This window comes from Panthera pardus, unplaced genomic scaffold (genome assembly GCF_024362965.1).
Source record: "Panthera pardus isolate Hobbes unplaced genomic scaffold, ASM2436296v1 HiC_scaffold_12, whole genome shotgun sequence".
Taxonomy (NCBI): Eukaryota; Metazoa; Chordata; class Mammalia; order Carnivora; family Felidae; genus Panthera; species Panthera pardus.
The window spans coordinates 5,165,986-5,184,626 of NW_026526677.1; the positions used below are offsets into that span (position 1 = coordinate 5,165,986).

Consider the following 18,641-nt stretch of genomic DNA (forward strand, 5'->3'; position numbering starts at 1 on the left):
ATTAAGACGTCTGTGCACTGTTTCCGTATATGATGGATGCGAGCCCCGCTTTAAATCACTACAGTCTTGAACGGTGCTAGAGTAGCTGGTGTTGCTTAACGTGGCATTTTTTTTCCCCTGTCCACACTTTCCACCCTCGGTACAGGTATTTTTGATAAAGCTGTGGAATGGAAAGGTATGTTTTTCACGGGATGTTCCAGAATCTTTTACCTTAAAATTTTTAAAAAGCTCCCTGTGGGCTTCCTTCTGTGTCTGGCTTAAGCCGACGTAGTTCAATGATAACAAGTAACATTTCTGGAGGTGATATTTGAGTATAAAATGTCGACACGATCCTTAAATTTCTGACTTGCTTTTCTCCATCCCCTTATTAAAGATACTGTGAAGGCTTTTAAAGCATTTGGGGTGGGGGTGGGGGGGCTTTTAAAACATACGATCTGTGCCTTGAAGAGAGAACGGAGCCAGAGAGTCATTTAAGGTACTTAATGATCTAGTTGTTACTTGCCAGATCCCTGGCTTCCAATAATTTGCAATTTCATTGAGGAAAGTGATACACGGATCCCTTAATCCATGAAATAAGCTTAGGGGCTTTATTAAATTTGCACGACCCTCTTTTTGGCGGAGGAAGAATTCAGATCGAGCCAGGGACAGGCGGAGCGAGCAGGGCCAGTCTGTGAACGTACCAAGTTGGCAGGCTCGTCGCCCACGTTCGGTGCCGTGTTTCCCGCCCGCACAGGGCTTTCTTCTCTGTCCCAGTTCTGTGCTGACCACCACTTGCCCTGGGTGTGTGTACACTGCCCGTTCTTGTAGGAAGGAGGCTCCCTCGGGATAGTGTTGCCTTGAAGGAACCGCCTACCTAAATCGGGGAGACCACTTGACGGTCGGTCTCGGGAAGGCCTGATTGGAAGAGCGCCCCCTATTGACTTTCCTCGGACAATGAAATTGTGAAAAGGTACAAGGCTGTGGGGTGTCGACAGCACATTCCTTTTCCTGGAGAGAAATGAAGCGATTCCTTGGGTATCAGTATTAGCGTGGGCACTGGTGGGGCATTTTAGCCTGCCGCTGGTGGCTTCAGTGGGTTGAGAAACATTCATTAAAGATCTGTGATGTTTTATAAACCCTGACTGTTCTGGTGGTTGCAAAGTTAGTGTCTGTGTGGTGTTCCCCATCTTACCGGAAGTGTTTGCTTTTTCTCATTCGTAGAGGTCCTGTAATAAAGAGGGATCCGAACAAGCTCAGAAAGAAAATGAATTTCAAGTAAGTAATTAAGTCCGTTCTGCGTCTGTATGAGGTGTAAACCCGTGTTAGCCCACGTCGGCGCTCCGGTCTCGGTGCCTCTTTCCCGCCCCTGGACGGCCCTGGTCTGTCGGTCTCAGGGCAAGGGCTCTTGCCACACTGGGGTTAAGACCGAGCGTGCAGCCGGTATTTTCAGTTCCTCCTGAGTGTAGGCAGTGGATGTGTGGTGCCCCTGTGGCAACCTAGACATTATTTGGGGTGCTGGGAGAGGGCAGTTTGGGGAGACGGTTGTGCGTGATAGGCTTGTGCTGCTGCACTGTGTGCCTCTGACCCCCTTCTCTGGTCACGCGCCCCTCTGCTAAGCAGGCACTGCCTGGTGCAAGCAGGGGTGCCTTTTCCCAGAGTGGCAATCCGGTCAGAGAGGCTTCTTCCCAATTAAAATGACCTCACTCTCTGAAATGCTCACACTCAGAGAAGAGCCTGGGGTCGGGAGCACTGCTGTGTCCACACCTGGCCCCTCTATGAGGCTCAGAAGTGGGGAGTCTTGAGAGTGATCTCCACGTTCCGGGGAGTAAGCAACTTTTGAGCATACTGTCCCAACATGTGCAAGTTTGTGTATAAGTATACACCCCCCACACACACACAACACAGACATAAAACCTGCATCTACACACGCGTATGTAAGTACACTGGCTTCCGCACTGTATTCGAATTACTCAAATGGTCTAGAGGTAGAAACTGAAAAGAGGTGAGGTCATGAAGAAACAGAAGTACTGGGAGTGACTTCCTTCTCGTGTCGCGGTGCATTATTGTGGGTGCGCCCTTCCCTGGAGACCCTCGTCTAGTGGATCTGGAACTTGTGCTCTCTGGGTGACCGCTGACAGAGACGCCCTTGGGCAGGAAGTGATTGACAGTGAGTTTGCAGCCATTTGAGGCCTTTGCCTGTGGACCTTCGTGTGTGCCGGCGGTAGAAAAGGCTGGGCCACCAGGGCCACTGGGGCCTCCGTGACACAGACCCCCCCGTGCGCCTCCAGTTCTGACTCCCCTTCTCTGCAGCACTCGATAGCACCCTGCCCTTTCTGAACGCTTTCTTCCCCTCCTCGGCCCCTTTTCAGGCCTGACCTCCTAGCGTCTCAAATGCCAGAATGCCCGTGACTTGCCCGAGGCTCTCCTCCCATGCTGCCCCTCGTCCCTGGGTCGCTCCCCGGCCCTGACCCCTGCCTGGGGTAGCGCCACCCGCCGCCGCCTCTCAGTGGCGTCACCAGGCCCAAGACGAACGCACGGACTCCTCCCCACCCCGTCCCCTCGGCAGAACCTCAGTTTCTCCTTTCTCTGCAGACAGAGGGCGGGGAGTCACCTCCGATATCCCCTTCTCTCCCTCGCCCCGTATCCGAACCCCGAGTCTATTTTCCTCTGAACTCTACCGAGGGTCTGTGTGCCCGTCTCCTCTGGAACCGCCCACCTCCAGGGTCCAGGCTCCCGCCATCTCCTCTGGGGGCGCCGCTTCCGCTCCCCCTCCCGCTCGAATCGCTCCTCTGGTCAGGTCAGCCTCTCGCCTGACATCCTTCAGTGCTCACTCCACCCCAGGTCGGGTTGGGCTTTATCCCAGCAGGTGCCTGTCTGATCCTGCTGAACCTTCCGTTCTCCCCTTCGTCCCGCATCCACATTCCTGCTCCAGCCACGTTCTCCTAAACTGGTTTTCTTGCAGCCACAGAGCCTTTGCCGATGCTGCTCCTTCCGGCTGGAGTGCTCCCCACTGTGCCCGCTTCCCACCCCCACTTGTGCACGTAATGGGACGTCACTCGGGGTTGCTTCCCCAGGGAGCCCTCCTGCTCTCTGGACTGGACGTGCGTGTCTGTTCCGTGCCCGCACCCCGAGCGCCATATGCCGCCACTCCGCTCCTTGTCAGGCCGGGGTTTTCAGTGTCAACGCGATTCACGTCTGCCTCCTCCTCTTGTGAGATTCTAGACTCAGGGCAGCACCTCGCCACCCCGTGTGGTCTCGCCACGGCTGTCCTGCCTGGTGTACAGCAGGCACAGTATAGAATTGTTGAACGTCGGCTGCAGCTGGAGCCAGTGGACAGCTCTGGAACATTCTGCCCCTTGCCCGCTGGTGCACACGCTCCTTGTCCCTTCCCCTCCTCCGTCCAAGATGCCCTTGCCTCGGGTGACCCGTTGGTCACCGCCACGCTTCTTCCTCCTGTGCCTGCTGGATTTCCACTCAGAGCCCAGCAGCAAACGGCGGGTGCTCTGATTGTAATTTCTTTGGGTGAAAAGGTAGGGATTTGGCTGCGGGAATGGGGAAGGTGGTTTTTCTTCTTGGAGCCCCTTTGGATGGCTGGCCTCTGTCTGTAATCTTGTCCTCTCTCTTCTGAACGTTTCCCCCACCACCTGGCCTCTCCACAGGCTCACTGTCTCAGAGACTGCTCCCCAGCCCCCTTCTCCAGGCCGACTGGTGGGGGGGGTGGGTGGTGTCTTTTCGCTTCTTCCCCGTTCCTCTGTTGAAAACCGTCAGAGAGCTGCCCTGGTTCGCTGAAGATTTCCATGTCCAGCTTGGTCTTTGGGCCCAGCCACCTGGCCTTCTCTAAGCCCGCACCTGAGCAACATCATTGGCGGGAAACCGCTTGGCCGGGGAGGACTGCCCCCGGCAGGCCACGGAGCCCCGGTCTTTGGTGGCTGCTATGCTCTCGGCCCTCGTCTGTCCACTTGCAAGCATGTGAACTGTCTGTGTTTGCACCTGCCCTTTCCACGGGCTGGTCCTTCCCTTGGGCTCCAGACTCCAGCTGTCCTCTCTCCCTGTCTGCGGGCGCGTTGCTCCTGTCCCTCGTGGCGGACAGAGCTTGCTGGCCTTGCCTGAGTCTGCTCCCTCTTGTAGCAGGATTTCTTGAGAGAGTATGAGAGTACTTACATACTCTCTGTTTCTCGCTTCCCGATCAACCTTTTTTTTTTTTTTTGAAAAAGTTTTGAGCGCGTGGAATAGCACAGAATAATTTAGTAAACACCTTTATGCCACCGCGCAGAATTTGTAGCTGACTTAATCATATTGCTGATTTCAGTCTTTTTTTTTTTTTAATTTATTTTGAGACAGCATGTGCGCAAGTGGGGGAGGGGCAGAGAGCGTGTTAGAGAATCCCGAGCAGGCACCCCACTGTCAGCACAGAGCCCCACGTGGGTCTCGAACTCAAAACCGTGAGATCGTGACCTGAGCTGAAATCAAGAGTCAGCTTAACCGACTGAGCCACCCAGGCACCCCCTGATTTCAGTCTTTTCTAGATGCATTTCTTTATTTTTAACTTTTTATTTCAAACGAATTGTAGACACAACGGAAGTTTGCTTTCAAGCTAGTACAGAGAGCTCCCATACGACCCTCCCCCGACCTCCCCTGACGTTAACACCTGACACACCCGTGGAGACCAACGTGGCCCAGTAACAACGACTTGAGTTTCCCAGGTGTTTCCACTGTTGCTCTGTTCTGAGATGTGGCCAGGACCCCAGTGCTGCATTTGCTGGTCGTTCCCCCCTTAGTCCATGTATCTGCTTCCATGTGCCTCACGGTCCCAGCGCTCGCTGGGCACAGGGCCCAGCCACGTCCCCTCAGGTTTGGGTTTGTCTCGTCTTTTCTCATGACCGGAACGAGGTTATGCATTTTGGGCAAGAATACCACAGAAACGCTGTTGTGTCTTCTCAAGAAGTTCATAAGTTTGATATTCTATTCCTGGATTTTAATTTCTTTTAATACATCTTTTAAGTTTAGTTTTGAGAGAGACAGACAGTGCAAATGGGGGAAGGGCAGAGAGAGAGGGAGGGAGAGAGTGGGAGGAGGGGCAGAGAGAGGGAGAGAGAGAATCCCAAGCAGGCTCCACGCTGCCAGCGCCGAGCCCGATGTGGGGCTTGACCCACAACCCGTGAGATCACCGCCTGGGCCAAAACCTAGGGTCGGACGTTTAACTGACTGAGCCACCCAGGCACCCCTGGATTTTAATTTTGTAAAGGAAAATGATCTATCATTATAGATAAAATGAAAAGTCTGCCTAGACACTTCTGCCCCTGTACCCCTCACTCCCCTGGAGAACCATTCTTGTTTTGGTCACCGACGACTTCCACGTGCTCGGATCCAGTGGCCACTTTGCTCCGCCCCTGAGTTTTGCCTGAGTGTGGTTGCACACGCAGCACCACACTCTCTCCATCACGGCTGTGCCCTCTCCGCCTCCTCTCCTGCTCCCTCCTCCTCCTGCTGCCCCCATCTGAATCGTTCACAGACATGAGATGTCAGCGTTTTTGTTGCTTTTTAAAAGGAAACACGTTAGAAAATGCTAGAAAGTCTGGCACAGTCGTGAGCATATAAGGTTTGTTTTAAGGATCGAGTGGGTCCAGAGTGTGCTCCTCACTGTCGCCGGGAATTCTCAGGCCCTTTGTGGGTTCCTCCCCTTAAATGCTCCACGCGCTGAGGTTTCTCCGGCCGGGCCTCCTCTTTCCTGGTGGCTGGGCTCCCGGCGCCCGCCCCTCCCCTCCCTCGAATGTGCCAAAGTCACTTCCGCCTCGGGACCTCCGTCTCACCCTCAGGTGTCCTTGTCATTTCCTGGAAGCAGCTCTGTCCTGCCCCTGCCGCAGGGCTTGTGCGTTGTCTGCTTCTCTCTCCGGGATACGGGTCCCTGCAGGCTCTTCCGGTTTCCCTGGGGCCAAGTAAATGGTTTCAAGCGGAGGTAGGACCTTCTGTCCTAAGAAATTAGGACCAGTGTCTGGATGGCCAGTGGCGGCTCCTGGGCCAGTGCTGGGGCGGTGAACTGGGTCGCTCTGGTCCCGTCCGGTTCTTTACTCGCTTAAGTAGCAAGCCGGGAGGTGTTTGGAGACCTGGCGGTTCCCAAAAGGCTGGCACAAGTCGATGCCCTCATTCTGAGATGGCCCGCTCCCCTTTTTCTTCTTTTCTTGAGTAGGCTCCGTGTCCTGCATGAGCCCAATGTGGGGCTCAGACTCAGGACCCTGAGATCAAGAGTCGGTCGCTTAACCGACTGAGCCACCCAGGCGTGCCACCTGCTATCCTTCTTAACCCATTTTAACCATTTTTCTTGCTTGTGATTGTTTTCCTTCGTTTCTTCCTCCTGACTTTTCCCCCCACGCACCAGCTCCTCTTCCTCCCTACCGGGAATAAATATTGAACTGCGATACTACATATGAACAAAGAGATTTCTTATTTATAGTGTTTGGAGCAATGCCAGAGAGAACTGCAAAGTTCTTAAGTCTCTTTCCATCTTCTCTCCATCCTGGCGATGGGTTGACTCAACTCGAGAGGATTCTGGACAGTGTGTGTGTTCAGCCCGAGTGCCAGCGACAGCACGGCCTGTGAGGTCAGTCCCCAGTAGCCTTTGTACTGAGTGGACACGATGCGCAAAATGCTAAGGCTACTGAGGTAACGCGGTGGGTCTTAACTCTGTATAAAGTTTGTAACTTCGAACGCGAAGGCCTGTTCAGGATCGGGCACTCGGATGTTTTATACGGCGCCAACCCTAAGGCCCTTAGGCTTAGTCACTCCACACAGAGGGAAGCCAGAAAACAAATTTTGATTCCGACAAAATCTGGATACCCAGACAGAAGAAATCCTGATGCAACTCTTTGAAATCGTGAGACGGGAGGGTGTGCAGAGGGGAGGGTGTGCCGAGGGCTGCACAGAGCCACCACGGACAGCCTGTCCGCCTCCACACCCCCGTCCCCCGTCCCGTGGTGCCCGGCCTGCATGCGCCTTGGCATTTCACTCCACACCGACATCCAGGTGAGAGTCTGAGAGGCACCTTGCAGATCTGCGCACACTCTCCTGCGGGGTGTCTCTGGCGCGGGTCGTCGGGCCGCCAGGGACTCCACCTCCTTCGAGGGGTTCAGAAATAAAACCTGTCTGACCCTCGACCCTGTTCTCCACGCCGTTAACCTGACAGGGCAGTGCCGTGTGCGGTCATTGTCTGTGTCTGCCCAGGTTGCCGTAACAGGCTCCGTGGGGGTGCGGACAGCACACGTTTATTTCTCGGCGCTGCGGGCCGGACACCTGAGATCAGGGTGCTGGCACGTTTGGGGTCTGGCGGAGCCCTCTTCCTGGCCTGCGGGTGCGGTCTTCTCCGAGCCCTCACATGGCAGAGGGACGGAGAGACAGAGGGAGGCACAGCGGGCTCTCTGGTGTCTCTTCGTGTAAGGACGCTGATCGCGTGGGCGCCCTGCACTCGTGACCTCATCTGTGCCCGTCCCCCTCCCAGAGGCCCGTCCTCACACACCATCACGCTGGGGGCCAGGGCTTCGGCGTGTGGATTTGGGGAGGACGCGGTATGGTTCATGGCAGCCGTAGGCGCAAAACTGCAAGTGAGTAAGTAAAGATCGGGTCTCACGAGGTGGTCAGCCCACAATTGTGGGAATAAATGACACACACGAGACGGTGGCTAAACTGGAATTATGGGGGACCACCAGCAAAGCCGTTTGCTCCCCAAAATGTGAAGGTGATCAAATGGCTGTTTACTCCAGTGTGGTTCCGTGTCCTTTGGAAAAGCAGCTTCTCTGTTTTCTTCTCTGTGACGTTAGCGCCCTGTCATTGCCTGAGTTGGTCCCGTTGCGCGTGTTTGTAACGTGAGCGTACAGAGCTGCTTCGCTTTGCTCCGTGTTTGTGCGGGATCGCACTCCCCACGGCACGTTTCTTAACAAGGGGTGAATAAGAATCCTCTGAAAGCTCCCCCCGCCCCCCACGCCCGCTGGCCCCTCCTCAGACACAGTGACTTAGAGGTTAATTTGCTGTTTAATGGCAGAGGACTGAGGAGTGAATTTGAACTGAGGCCAAAAGATGAGTTTTGTAGGCAGGATGGTTGTGGATCCACCTGAGTCACTGGGACTAGAGACCGTTTAGGAGCCTCGGGGATTTTGGCAAGAGACAAAGTTAAACCGGCAGCAAAGACTAGGGATAAGAGCAGGGCATGGAGGCCGGGGATGTTCTGCGCCAGGGCGCTCTTTGGACGGAAAGACAGGCCCAGGTCTGTCAGTCGTCCTTGAGGATGGGTTCGGTGGCAGAAGGCCCCCGCGCTCCTGCTCTGCGCTCGCGGCTGAAAAGCAGGCCAGCACCCCCCTCTCCAGAGCGGACGGCATTGTGGCGGCCTTTGAGAAGGTGCCATGGGCGGAATTCAGAGAAGTTCTAAGATAGATACGAGCAGTAAAATACCAACAGATACTCTGTTTTTGGAATCAGCGACCCAGTTAAACTGGAATTTGAAATCTTACTGATATAGTGTGACCCCTGCAAGCACGGACCCTGCACGTTACAAGATGTTGATCTCTGTGTCTTCGCGTTCAAGATGGGGGTGGCGGTCATGACGCCCAGTCGTAGAGTCGCTGGGGGTGATGCCGCTGCTCCCGTGGAAGCGCTCGTGCCTGCGCACCCTCAGCCCTCAGGAAACATGTGCTGTGTTGCTGTCTGTTCTAGGGGGCCGAGGCCATGGTTCTGGAGAGCGTTATGTTTGCCATTCTCGCAGAGAGGTCGCTGGGACCCAAGCTCTACGGCATCTTCCCCCAAGGCCGCCTGGAACAGTTTATCCCGGTAAGATGTGTTCTGCACCCGTCGGCCGGCACGCGCCGCAGACAAAAGATGGATTCTTGCCCTTGTGGCTGCAAGAGCCCGAGACGTCGTGCTCTGGCGTAGCAAATGTGACACGTTATTCCATTGCATCAGAAATAAAGAAAAAACAAATTTCTGTTGCGTTTACATTAGCACCTCTGTCTTTCTGCAAAGATGTTCATCCGAATGAAAAATCTGTATGAAGCCTACATTCCACTGACCCCTAAGGCTGCTTACCCCGGCATTTTCCCCCTTCACCTTGTTCCTGTGGACGTCTCGGCCTCCTTTAGAAGTCACAGCCGGTCCCCATGGCCCTGGCCGCCGCGTGCCACACCCGGGTCTTCGCCCCGTGGGGCCACCACTGCTCTTTGCCTCGTCTCCCATCTCACTCCCTCTGTCTGAGTCTCCCCAGCTCCCACGGGCCGTCAAGTGCCTCTGGCGTTTCAGGGCCCGGCTCAAATCCCGTTTCCCAGAGTTGGGAGCGTTTGCCCTTTCTTGCTGTCCTGAGGCATTTCTGATGTTGCTCTAACGTCCAGACCCACGTGTCTTGCTTAGAGTTACGTGTGAGTAAACCCAAGAAGGGCTTTGGGCCTCAAGAGCTCGCGTTAGAGGGAGCGTGGGGCGGCTCCGGGCCGTTTAGGTGGAGCTGCTGAGCCTGGCTGGCCTGCCTCCCCACTCACAGCCAAGCTCACAGATGTGGTGAAGGGTTCCTCTTCTTCAGCTGTGGGGCCCCTCGAAGACAGGGTCACGCATGGCTGCCTTTTCCGGCCCAGCCTCACGTGGCCACCTGTACGGTTGGCCTGGCTGAAGGGAGGCCCTGCTCGCCAAGACTCAACCCGTGTTCGGCGAGAGGCTGGAGGAAGGGCTGCTGATGGTCTGATTCCCCACAGCCCAGGGATAGGAGCCTCCTTGTGACCTGTCTCCCAGGAGGGGAACCCTCTTCTAGGTCGTGCGGTGGCGCCATACGAGCGGCCGCCAGCCGACAGGCCTCGGTCTCTAGCCTGGCACCTGGCTTGCCGCCTGGCGGTCGTTTTATTTATAACTGTCCCAGTAAGGACAGTAACATCTGGCTGCGTGAGCATCAAATGAGATAATAATAAAGCATTTGAAAGAATTAAAAATCTAAAGCACTTCCTGTGGTTACGAGTGGCGACACGGATGCACCTTAAGATGACACTGAGCGACAAGACCAGGTGGTGAAGGCTACAGATAGGATAGGTCATTTTAATAAAGCCCTGGAAGCACTCCGGAAGCTGTGTGAAGTGTGCGCCTGTGGTGAAACTCCTCGTAGGGAAGGGAAAGGAGCAGGGACCGCAGCTCAGAATAACGGGGCGTCCTGTCCCGGACCAGGATGCGGGCGTCGGAGTGTCCGTGGGTGCGTGCGGTTTTAGTTCTGTAGTTCCAGTGTCTTTATGTATAACGTTTGCTATGTCGTGAAGATTTTTAAAAATTCTGTTAAAATACTAGGTCGAACCACTTGAAACTACCGTTTTCCAACCGCTTTTGACCCCAGAGACGGTGATTGCGTTTGGCTCGGCCTGATGGCACGTCTTACTTGCAAGTTTAGTCAGGACTGCCGCGTGCGCCCCACCCCATCCGGTCCCCGTAGCCACGTTCCAGAGGGCACAGGAAGTGACCTCTGCGAACGCTGGTCTCCTGTTGCTCTTTCCGAAGGAGCTTAGAACCCTGCAAGGGGCTCATTTTTGAGCGCGGTTGGTCTTACACTTTCCACGGTGCCAAACAGATCAGGGGCGTTTTGTAACCGAGCCGAGGGAAAGCCGAGTGAACGCCCTGCCCTCACCTTGGTGCCACCGCTCAAGAAGCTGCAGGGTCCCAGGTGCAGGAGGAGGGAGAGGTTGGGCCTGCTGCTTCCAAGGGAGCCCTGAGCTCTCGTCGCCGGGCTCCCACCGTTTGTCAAGACCTGCCCGGCGGGCTGCTGGCCCAGGGCCCTTGCCTGCAGCGCCCGCCCTCGTTCGGAGCAGCCCGCCAGGGACTTGATGCGCTTCTCATTTTGTGGAAACCAGAAAGTCAGACGCAGAGGTCTGAGCAGCGTGCCTTTGGCCCCTATGCCTTTGGCATGAGGATTAAAGCCAGGGTTCGAGCCGGGTTTTTTTTCTCTAGCTTGGAGACTCCCCCTGTTCACCCCTGTGCTGCGCCGCTCTGGATTTTCGGAGGAGTGCCTCTTTGGGCTTCTGGAGGGGAGCAGTGCACGTGGGAAGGACGAACAGGTCTCAGTGGCTTGTGCTTTCCTCGTGAGGAGCTGGGACGTGCCTCCGGAGCGGGCGTGGCCTCGGGCCGCGGTAGTGGGGACTGGGAGCTCTGGGGGTGGCAGTGCCGGGAGCCGCAGTGGTGGGAGCTGGGCGCCTCCGTTTCTTCGCTCAGCTTTGCGCTCTGAGAGCCTGCCCTGTGCCAGGCGGGGGCTGTGGACGCCACCGTGGGCGAGGGGGCCGTGGCTCATGCTGAATTCCTGGCGGTGCTTCCGACTGGGACCACCTCTTGCCTGAGATGTGTCCGGGCGGGGTGTCCGAGCTGCTGAAGGAGTTAGACACGGGCTCGTGTGACAAACCGCTGGAAACCTGGAGCTTTTACCAGGGAAGAGGGCACGCTCTGGCGTCAGGCAGAGGGCAGGGAGCACGGAGTCCGCCTAAACGCTTACATGCGGGGAGGACCTTCTCACGATTAAAAGGGTTCAAAGTGATACTGAGCTGTGGAGCAGGCCCCTCCCCCTTGCTGACAAATGCCATGGCGATTGCTGGGGCACTGTCCGCGGGGCACGGTGCCCGTTCCTACGGGACTTCGGTGCGCCGGAGGAGACTTAGATGCCCTACAGAACGGACTCCTAGTCCTTAGGCTTGTGTGATCGCACGCCTCCAGCTTCCCTGAACAAATGCCGTTTTCTGACTCCCTTTTTTATTCCAGAGCCGGCGATTAGACACTGAAGAATTAAGTTTGCCAGATATTTCTGCAGAAATAGCTGAGAAAATGGCCACATTTCATGGTATGAAAATGCCATTCAATAAGGAACCAAAATGGCTTTTTGGAACAATGGAAAAGTAAGTGGCCAAACCGCTTGGCTCTGACTCAGTTTTGTGTTAGCGGCCACCAGAGGTGCCAGCGTGAGTACTTGTTTGCCACGGTGGTCGGAGTCCTTCCTCTGGTCTGCCGGACGGGTGGGTGGGCAGGAAGTGAGTTTTCTAGAGAGCCCGGGGCTCCCCGCTGGCATCCCGTGGCTACGCTTCACGGGAGCTCCAGGAGGAGGCCACGGGGGACTGAGCGGTGGTTTCCGTTCTCCCCTTTCCTGCAAGGTATCTGAATCAAGTCCTGAGGGTCAAGTTTGCCGGGGAGCCCAGAGTGAAGCAGCTCCACAGACTCCTCCGCCACAACCTGCCTCTGGAACTGGAGAACCTGAGGTGAGGCGCGGTCCGTGGCGACGGCGCGGGTTTTCTTCTGGAACGGAGGTCGTGGGGGCGGCAGGCTGGGGGTGTCCGCAGAGGAGGGGAACCGTGCGCCGCAAGCTCTGGGGGGAAATGGAGTAGGAAACTCGGTGCTGGCCTCCGAGCAGGGGCTACCGCCCGGCCTTTGGGGTGCAGCGGTGCAGGCCTCCGGCATTCGCCCCGAGTGCGGGCGGTCCCGGCCTTCCTCAGTCACATTTGCACGTGGTGCCCAGCAAGTGGTGACCGGGACGTTCTCCAAGGCGCTTGTGTTTTAGTAGGAGAGACGGAGACCAGCAAACACGTCCCGTAATGTCAAGTCGTGGTAAGAGGTGTGACGGAGACCAGAGGCAGACTGATGAGGAGGGTCATACTGGGGGGGGGGGGGGGGGGGGGGGGGGGGCTGCGAGCCAGGACCCACAGCCACGTGAGGAGGGTCCTCCAGGAGGGGGCCCACACGGGAAGAGCTGGGCACCCCGGGGGCTCACGAGGGTCTCTGGGTTGAGCTGCCGCGGAGCTGTCGTCGCGTGATGGTGGCGCTCCCGGAGGCCACAAGAAAAGCACTGCACGGAGGCCGTGTGGCACCGCGGAGCGTCTGTGCAGCGCCGGGCACAGAGATGGTGGCGCTCTGTCTCTGGCCTACAGTGTGACGAGTGACGACAAAACCTTCCTTTCCCAGGTCGCTGCTGGAATCCACCCCTTCTCCAGTTGTGTTTTGTCATAACGACTGTCAGGAAGGTAAGGATTGCTGCCTGTTTTGTGGAGCTGGCTTTGTGTGTCTGCTTGGAAGGCTGAGTGTGTGTGTGTGTGTGTGTGTGTGTGTGTGTGTGTGTGTCCACTGTGTGATGAGTGCCAGGGCCGCGGAGAGGGGAATGGCCGTGTGAATAATGGCAGGGCCGCACAATGGAGTGCTGTGTAACTGTTGAAAAGAATGAGGTCGAGTTTTTATACAGAAAAATCTCCAGGATGTGTTAAGAGAAAAAAAGCAACTTTTGGAAAAACACAGGGGGTATCCTCCCATTTTTGCAAGAAATATATTCACAGAAGAAAAAATGAGAATGTTCGCTAACCTGGGAGGATAAAGGATGGAAACTTCCCAAGTTACTTACTCGTTTAGTGTTTACTCTGGTGGACACAGGACTTCGGTAATCTGAGGGCACAGTAGGAGATGACCGTGGCCGGGATCGGTCCTGGGGGCCTCGTCCCCTCCACCTGCAGCGCCTCGCGGCTAATCGAGGTCACCTGCTCTCAAGATCAGTTCACTCTGCCATGGCCTTGAGTCTCTCTGCCTTCAGGAAATTACGACGCCGGATACCCCTTACTGTGAGCCACCTTTGCCCACCGTGACTTCAAATGGAGGCCCGGTCTAGCTGGGCAGGTCCCACGGGTGCTGCCGAGGTTCTCTGCTGTCCTTGTCCTCTCCGTCACTGTTGGCTCATGCCCACCCTCGGGCCGTTTGCCAGGCTCAGCGGTTTGTTTTTAATTTTAACAATAGTCCGTGTTGAGGGTCAGTCATCGATAAGACATCAGTTTGAGCCAAAATACGTTTTATTGAAGAGTTGATCATTGCTGGCCACGTCTCGCACAGTGTAGACGCGTCAGCCACAGGTTTGCGTGGCAGCGGGCGGTAGCGGCACAGACGTCACCGGGGGCGTGAGGGAGGCCGGCTGCCGGCGGTGGCCATGTGTGCAAGGGCCAGAGAAGCTGGGGGCGTCTGTCTCCCTTTTTCTGCCGCTTTGGGCATCTGCTTCCGAGTCTCCTTTTGCTGGCCACCGGAAACAGAAGATGGATGCCGAGAAGCCTAGAAAGTGCACCTCCTGCAGAAACCCCGGAGAGAGAGGGGCCGAAAACCTAGCAAAGCCTGGCTCACCGGTGCCACCCCCCAGCCCCGTAGTCATGCTGAACGTCGTGTAGAGTGTGGGGGTCTTGGAACGTGTGTCTGAAGAGCCAGTCTGGCAGTCAGTTCACTTGTGGCCCGGAATTCGGCCTCACGGGACCTGTGGCGGAAGGAACGCCACCTGTGGCCTCCTCCTCAGGAGGAGAAGTGGGTGAGGCGAAGCGGTGGGGCCGAGTATGGTCCCCGGAGCCATACGCACGGTAGCTGCCCTCACCGGTGACATCCTTGTCGGGGGGGACACCAGGACGCGGCTCCCTAGCTGGTGGGCCACATCCGGCCCGTCTGCCACCCCGCCTCAGCGCTGCCGGGCATGTTGGGTCAGCCAGAACTCTGGCATGCCAGTCCAGAGTCGTCTTCTGCACCCCTGTGTGAAACGACTGGGGAGTACTGCCCCAGCAAGCGAATGGCGGGCCATTCTTGTTCGGGGGTAAGCCCGGGGCCGTGTTACTCTTGGGCTGCTGTGAACAGGGGCTCTTGTGTCCGCGCGGCCCGGGCCTTCTGTTTTGGGGGTGGGGGGTGGGTGTGACAGTGCTGCTCCTGGGACTCTGTGGCCTGCGTTCACTCGTGTGGTTCGGATTCCCGGAGGGGATCAGAACCGCTCTTGGCCCTGCCGGTCAGGGGCTCGTGCCTTCGACTGTGAAGCCCACAGTAAATGGCACGTCGTCGAAACCTTTTTTGCAGGTAACATCTTAATGCTGGAAGGCAGAGAGAATTCTGAAAAGCAGAAACTGATGCTCATCGACTTCGAGTACAGCAGTTATAATTACAGGTAACACGTTACAGTAAAATGTGTTTATTTCCGTATCGTTCTATTAGGTTAATGATGCACGTAGGAAACAATTAGAGCAGAAAACAGGCAGCAGTGCCAACAAAATACAGCGGAAGCTGGTGCGTCTGCCCCCGCAGCCTGCAGCGGTGCATGAGGCAGCGAGGCCTGTTCTCTGTGGTTCGTGGGGAGCAACGGTGTGAGGAGTCACGATGCACAACTTGGTATTTTGTCGGTGTCAGAGGTCAGAGCCCTGAGTGCAGGAGGCTCTCGAACCATTGCTTTTTTTCTTTTTTAAGTGTTTTTTTTTTTTGAGTGAGTGCACACGCACGTGCAAGTGGGGGAGGGGCAGAGAGAGAGAGAGAGAGAGAGAGAGAGAGAGGGAGAGGATCCCAAGAGGCTCCACACTGGCAGCACAGAACCCAGTGCGGGCCTCCCTCCCACAAACCGTGAGATCGTGAGCTGAGCCAGAATCCAGAGTCCGACGCTCAATCGACTGAGCCACCCAGGCGCCTCTTGAGTCACGGGCACTTTCGTGGCTCCGGTCGGCTGTGGTTCTGGTAACTGCCCCGTCGGCTCTCCCTGTCACTGACGCTGTCATCCCCGGGGAACCTCGGGAAGGACAGTTTGTTGCTGGGAGGGGTGCTCACGACTCGGCCTTTGTCCTTCTCTGGCCAGGGAGCCTTGTGCCGTGGCAGGGTGCCCGCTTCGCAGCGTCTCTTACCTCTCTTTCAGGGGATTTGACATTGGGAATCATTTCTGTGAGTGGATGTATGACTATAACTATGAAAAGTACCCTTTCTTCAGAGCCAACGTCCTGAAGTACCCCACCAAGAAACAGCAGGTAGGAGACTACTGGGTGGAGGCTTGATGGGAGGTAAATTACATGAGTCAGTTTTATGCAGTTAGAATCGATTACTTCTTCAATTTTCACAGGACCCTTGTGAAAGGGTCAGAATGGTTCAGCAGACCCTTTTGCTCTAAAATGTTATTTTGTGTCAAGACACAAACTTGACATTTTAATCCCTGAGCCGGCGATAACCTGTGTTCGGTTAGAGAGTGGTCTCTCGTGTAGCTCCTTCTGGTTTTTTCCAGAAAGCCCAGCCTCTGTTCTGCTCTCTGGCCCTCTTTTTGGAGATCACGGTGTTTCCTGTGTGTGTTTCACTCCCTGCAGACAGAAGGAATCTTCCGGGCAGCATGACTTGGGAGCCGCTGTGGTGCCAACCAGTTCCCTGTCCTGTCCCGAGTGTGGGGGTCGAGGGGCCGCGTGAAGAATCACCCTGTGGGAATCTCCCCCTTGGGAGCCCCTCCTCCATTCCTCAGCCCACTGCCGGAGCGGCTGGGGATAAGTGGGTAGCGGGGTGGAAGCAGGCCAGGTTGTGGACAGGGAGGGCCAAGCCCGCTTCCCTGAGCCTGCGCAGGACGGCGTCTCTACCCGCTTCGCGACCCCCCTGCCACAGAACCGCTCTTCCCGCGGAACCCCTGCCGGTGAGCGGCATTTCAGAGAGGTCAGAGCGGCGCGAGGACGGGGATGCAGCCAGCTGCTGCTGTAACTCACTCGGGACGTGTTTCTCGGTCACTCGCCTGCGCCAGGCGCGGTGGTGGCGTCTTCGGTCGATGGCCCACACGCCAGGAGCTGCGGTTCAGATGTCGACTTGCTGTGGGACGGAAACTGCGTTGCCCTCTTCTCGCCACGTCGTAGGGCCAACTGTGATGAACTTGAGAACCAGTTGGCCGGGCTGGTTCTGGCCCTCAAGGTCATGCTGTGTGAGAAGGAAGGGAGGGGAAGAGTAGGCCATTTAGCCTGAGGAAGAAGAAACAGCCGTCTTCGGGTATTTGAATTTTTGCCTCACTGAAAAGAAAGCAGACCTTTGTAAAAACTGGGCAGCCCTAGAGGTGAGACCCCTCAAGCCGGGAAGAGGGGCTTTTCAGTAAGAAGGCAGGTTTCCTGTTAGCGCACAGAAGAGCGGTGTGACCGCCAGCACCGCACAGCAATGCAAATAGTTACTGGTCTTTTTTCGATACCCCTTCTGCACCGCTGAGGTAATCTCGCGCTTGCCTCACTTTAGGCCGTTAATGAGATGTTTTAAAATGTTAAACCATCTTAGAATTTCTAAAATAGACCACTCGAGTGAAGTGTGTTATTTTGGAGCGCTCTCTTGGATCCAGTTAAGCAATCTCTCACTTAGGGGTTTGACATCTGCGTACATATGTGGATTGGGCTCTTAACGTTGGTTTTAAAAACCATTATTCGTATCTGCTTGTGCAGTAAGGATTATACTAGTCTAATAAAATGAGTCGGGTATCCCTTTTTAATTTTCTGGAACAAATTTATATTAAACGTGACGTTCTTTGAAGATTTGGTAGACGTTGCCTGTAAGAAAACGTGGGCCTAGAACTTTTTGGGAGAGAAGGCCATGAATGGTGACCCCATCTCTTAGGGTGTTGATCTGTTCAAATTTTCTGCCGACTTGAGCATTTAGTATCTCCTGGAAATTAACCTCATCACGTGTGGTGGTTCACGCATGGGTTTTAGAAACTATTGTGCCATTTGAATCCCAATCTGCTACTGACTTCACTGTCACCTGCTGTGTCTGTGCTTCCATTTCCTCATCTGCAGGAATTATTTTGTCACCGTGAGGGGCAAGGTAATATGCAGAAACAAATGCTCAGAGTAGCACCTGCTGCATAAAATTTACTAGGGGCCAGCGGTCACCTTTTCTGTGCAGATTTACTCCTTCTGGAACCCCCTACTAGGACAGTGCTTGGGCTGGAGGGATGCCTTCTGGTGGGAGGGGGTGCACTGTGTGAAAGCCGGTTTTGGACAAGGGCAATGGCAGAGCTGGTCGAGAAGCAGTGTTGGCATTCCAAGTAGGTAATCGCTTCCTGGCGTTCTTCTAGGTCACGTAACTGATGCCGTTTCCTTATGTATCAGAGAAGGCAAGCGGTAGTTTGCTGTGTTCTGTATAAGATGAAATACTGAAGGACATGGGATCTCCCAAATCCTAATGCGGGTGTGGACTCTGTGTGGGGCCTGGTAGACCCTCTTCTCCAAACCAAAATTAGACGTGGCCAATGGACGGACATAAATGTGTAGATAATCATGGCACCGCAGGGGGACGGCCCTTCTGCCTGGTCTGGTCAGCTCTCACCCTCGGGTGGCGGGGGGGCACCTGCCAACACCTTTGGGCTCCCTGGCGCCTGTGCCTGGGCTTCCTGCGGTGACCCCGCACAGAATGCCAGCCAGTCTGGGGAGACGCATGATGTAGGCTTTGCACCCAGACCGTGGGAAACATGAGTGTGGATTAGATTCTACCTGTTTTCGCTGGAAGTCATCGTAATTTCCTGTACTGGTCTTGCCAACAAGACAGCATCGACGGCAAGCTGGAGCTCACTGCCGGATCAGCGAGCTTCCACACTCCCCACGCCTGGCACAGAGCTGCTCGGGCTCGGCTGGGCCTTCTCCAGGCGTCTCTGGCGATGCGGGGTGTCCACTGGACGTGTAGTGCTTCCTGACAGCTGTCGACACCATCTGTCTAACCATCACTGACTCTAATGTAATTCCTTTTTTTTAAAGCTCCACTTTATTTCCAATTACTTGGCCGCATTCCAAAATGAATTTGAAAACCTCAGTAATGAAGAAAAGTGCATTATAGAAGAAGAGATGTTGCTTGAAGTCAATAGGTAATTGTTTCCTTTCATTGATTGATAAAGATAGCTGTCCTGTTCCAGAATA

At 55.5% G+C, this 18,641-nt stretch overlaps 1 protein-coding gene across 12 annotated transcripts in view; it reads left to right on the top strand.

Moving 5' to 3' along the window:
* CHKA (choline kinase alpha) overlaps positions 1-18,641 on the top strand; it is a 61,393-nt gene that overhangs the window by 36,615 nt on the left and 6,137 nt on the right. For 2 of the 12 annotated variants that reach the window (XM_053899373.1, XM_053899375.1), the window contains exons 3-11: positions 146-175; positions 1,201-1,254; positions 8,680-8,793; positions 11,731-11,864; positions 12,117-12,221; positions 12,922-12,980; positions 14,821-14,908; positions 15,641-15,749; positions 18,483-18,589. In XM_053899373.1, coding sequence (XP_053755348.1) covers positions 146-175; positions 1,201-1,254; positions 8,680-8,793; positions 11,731-11,864; positions 12,117-12,221; positions 12,922-12,980; positions 14,821-14,908; positions 15,641-15,749; positions 18,483-18,589 — 800 coding nt within the window. Of the gene's footprint in view, positions 1-145; positions 176-1,200; positions 1,255-8,679; positions 8,794-11,730; positions 11,865-12,116; positions 12,222-12,921; positions 12,981-14,820; positions 14,909-15,640; positions 15,750-16,365; positions 17,263-18,482; positions 18,590-18,641 lie in introns of those variants that run through there. The other 10 variants (XM_053899374.1, XM_019415349.2, XM_053899379.1 and 7 more) reach the window with 7 other exon arrangements.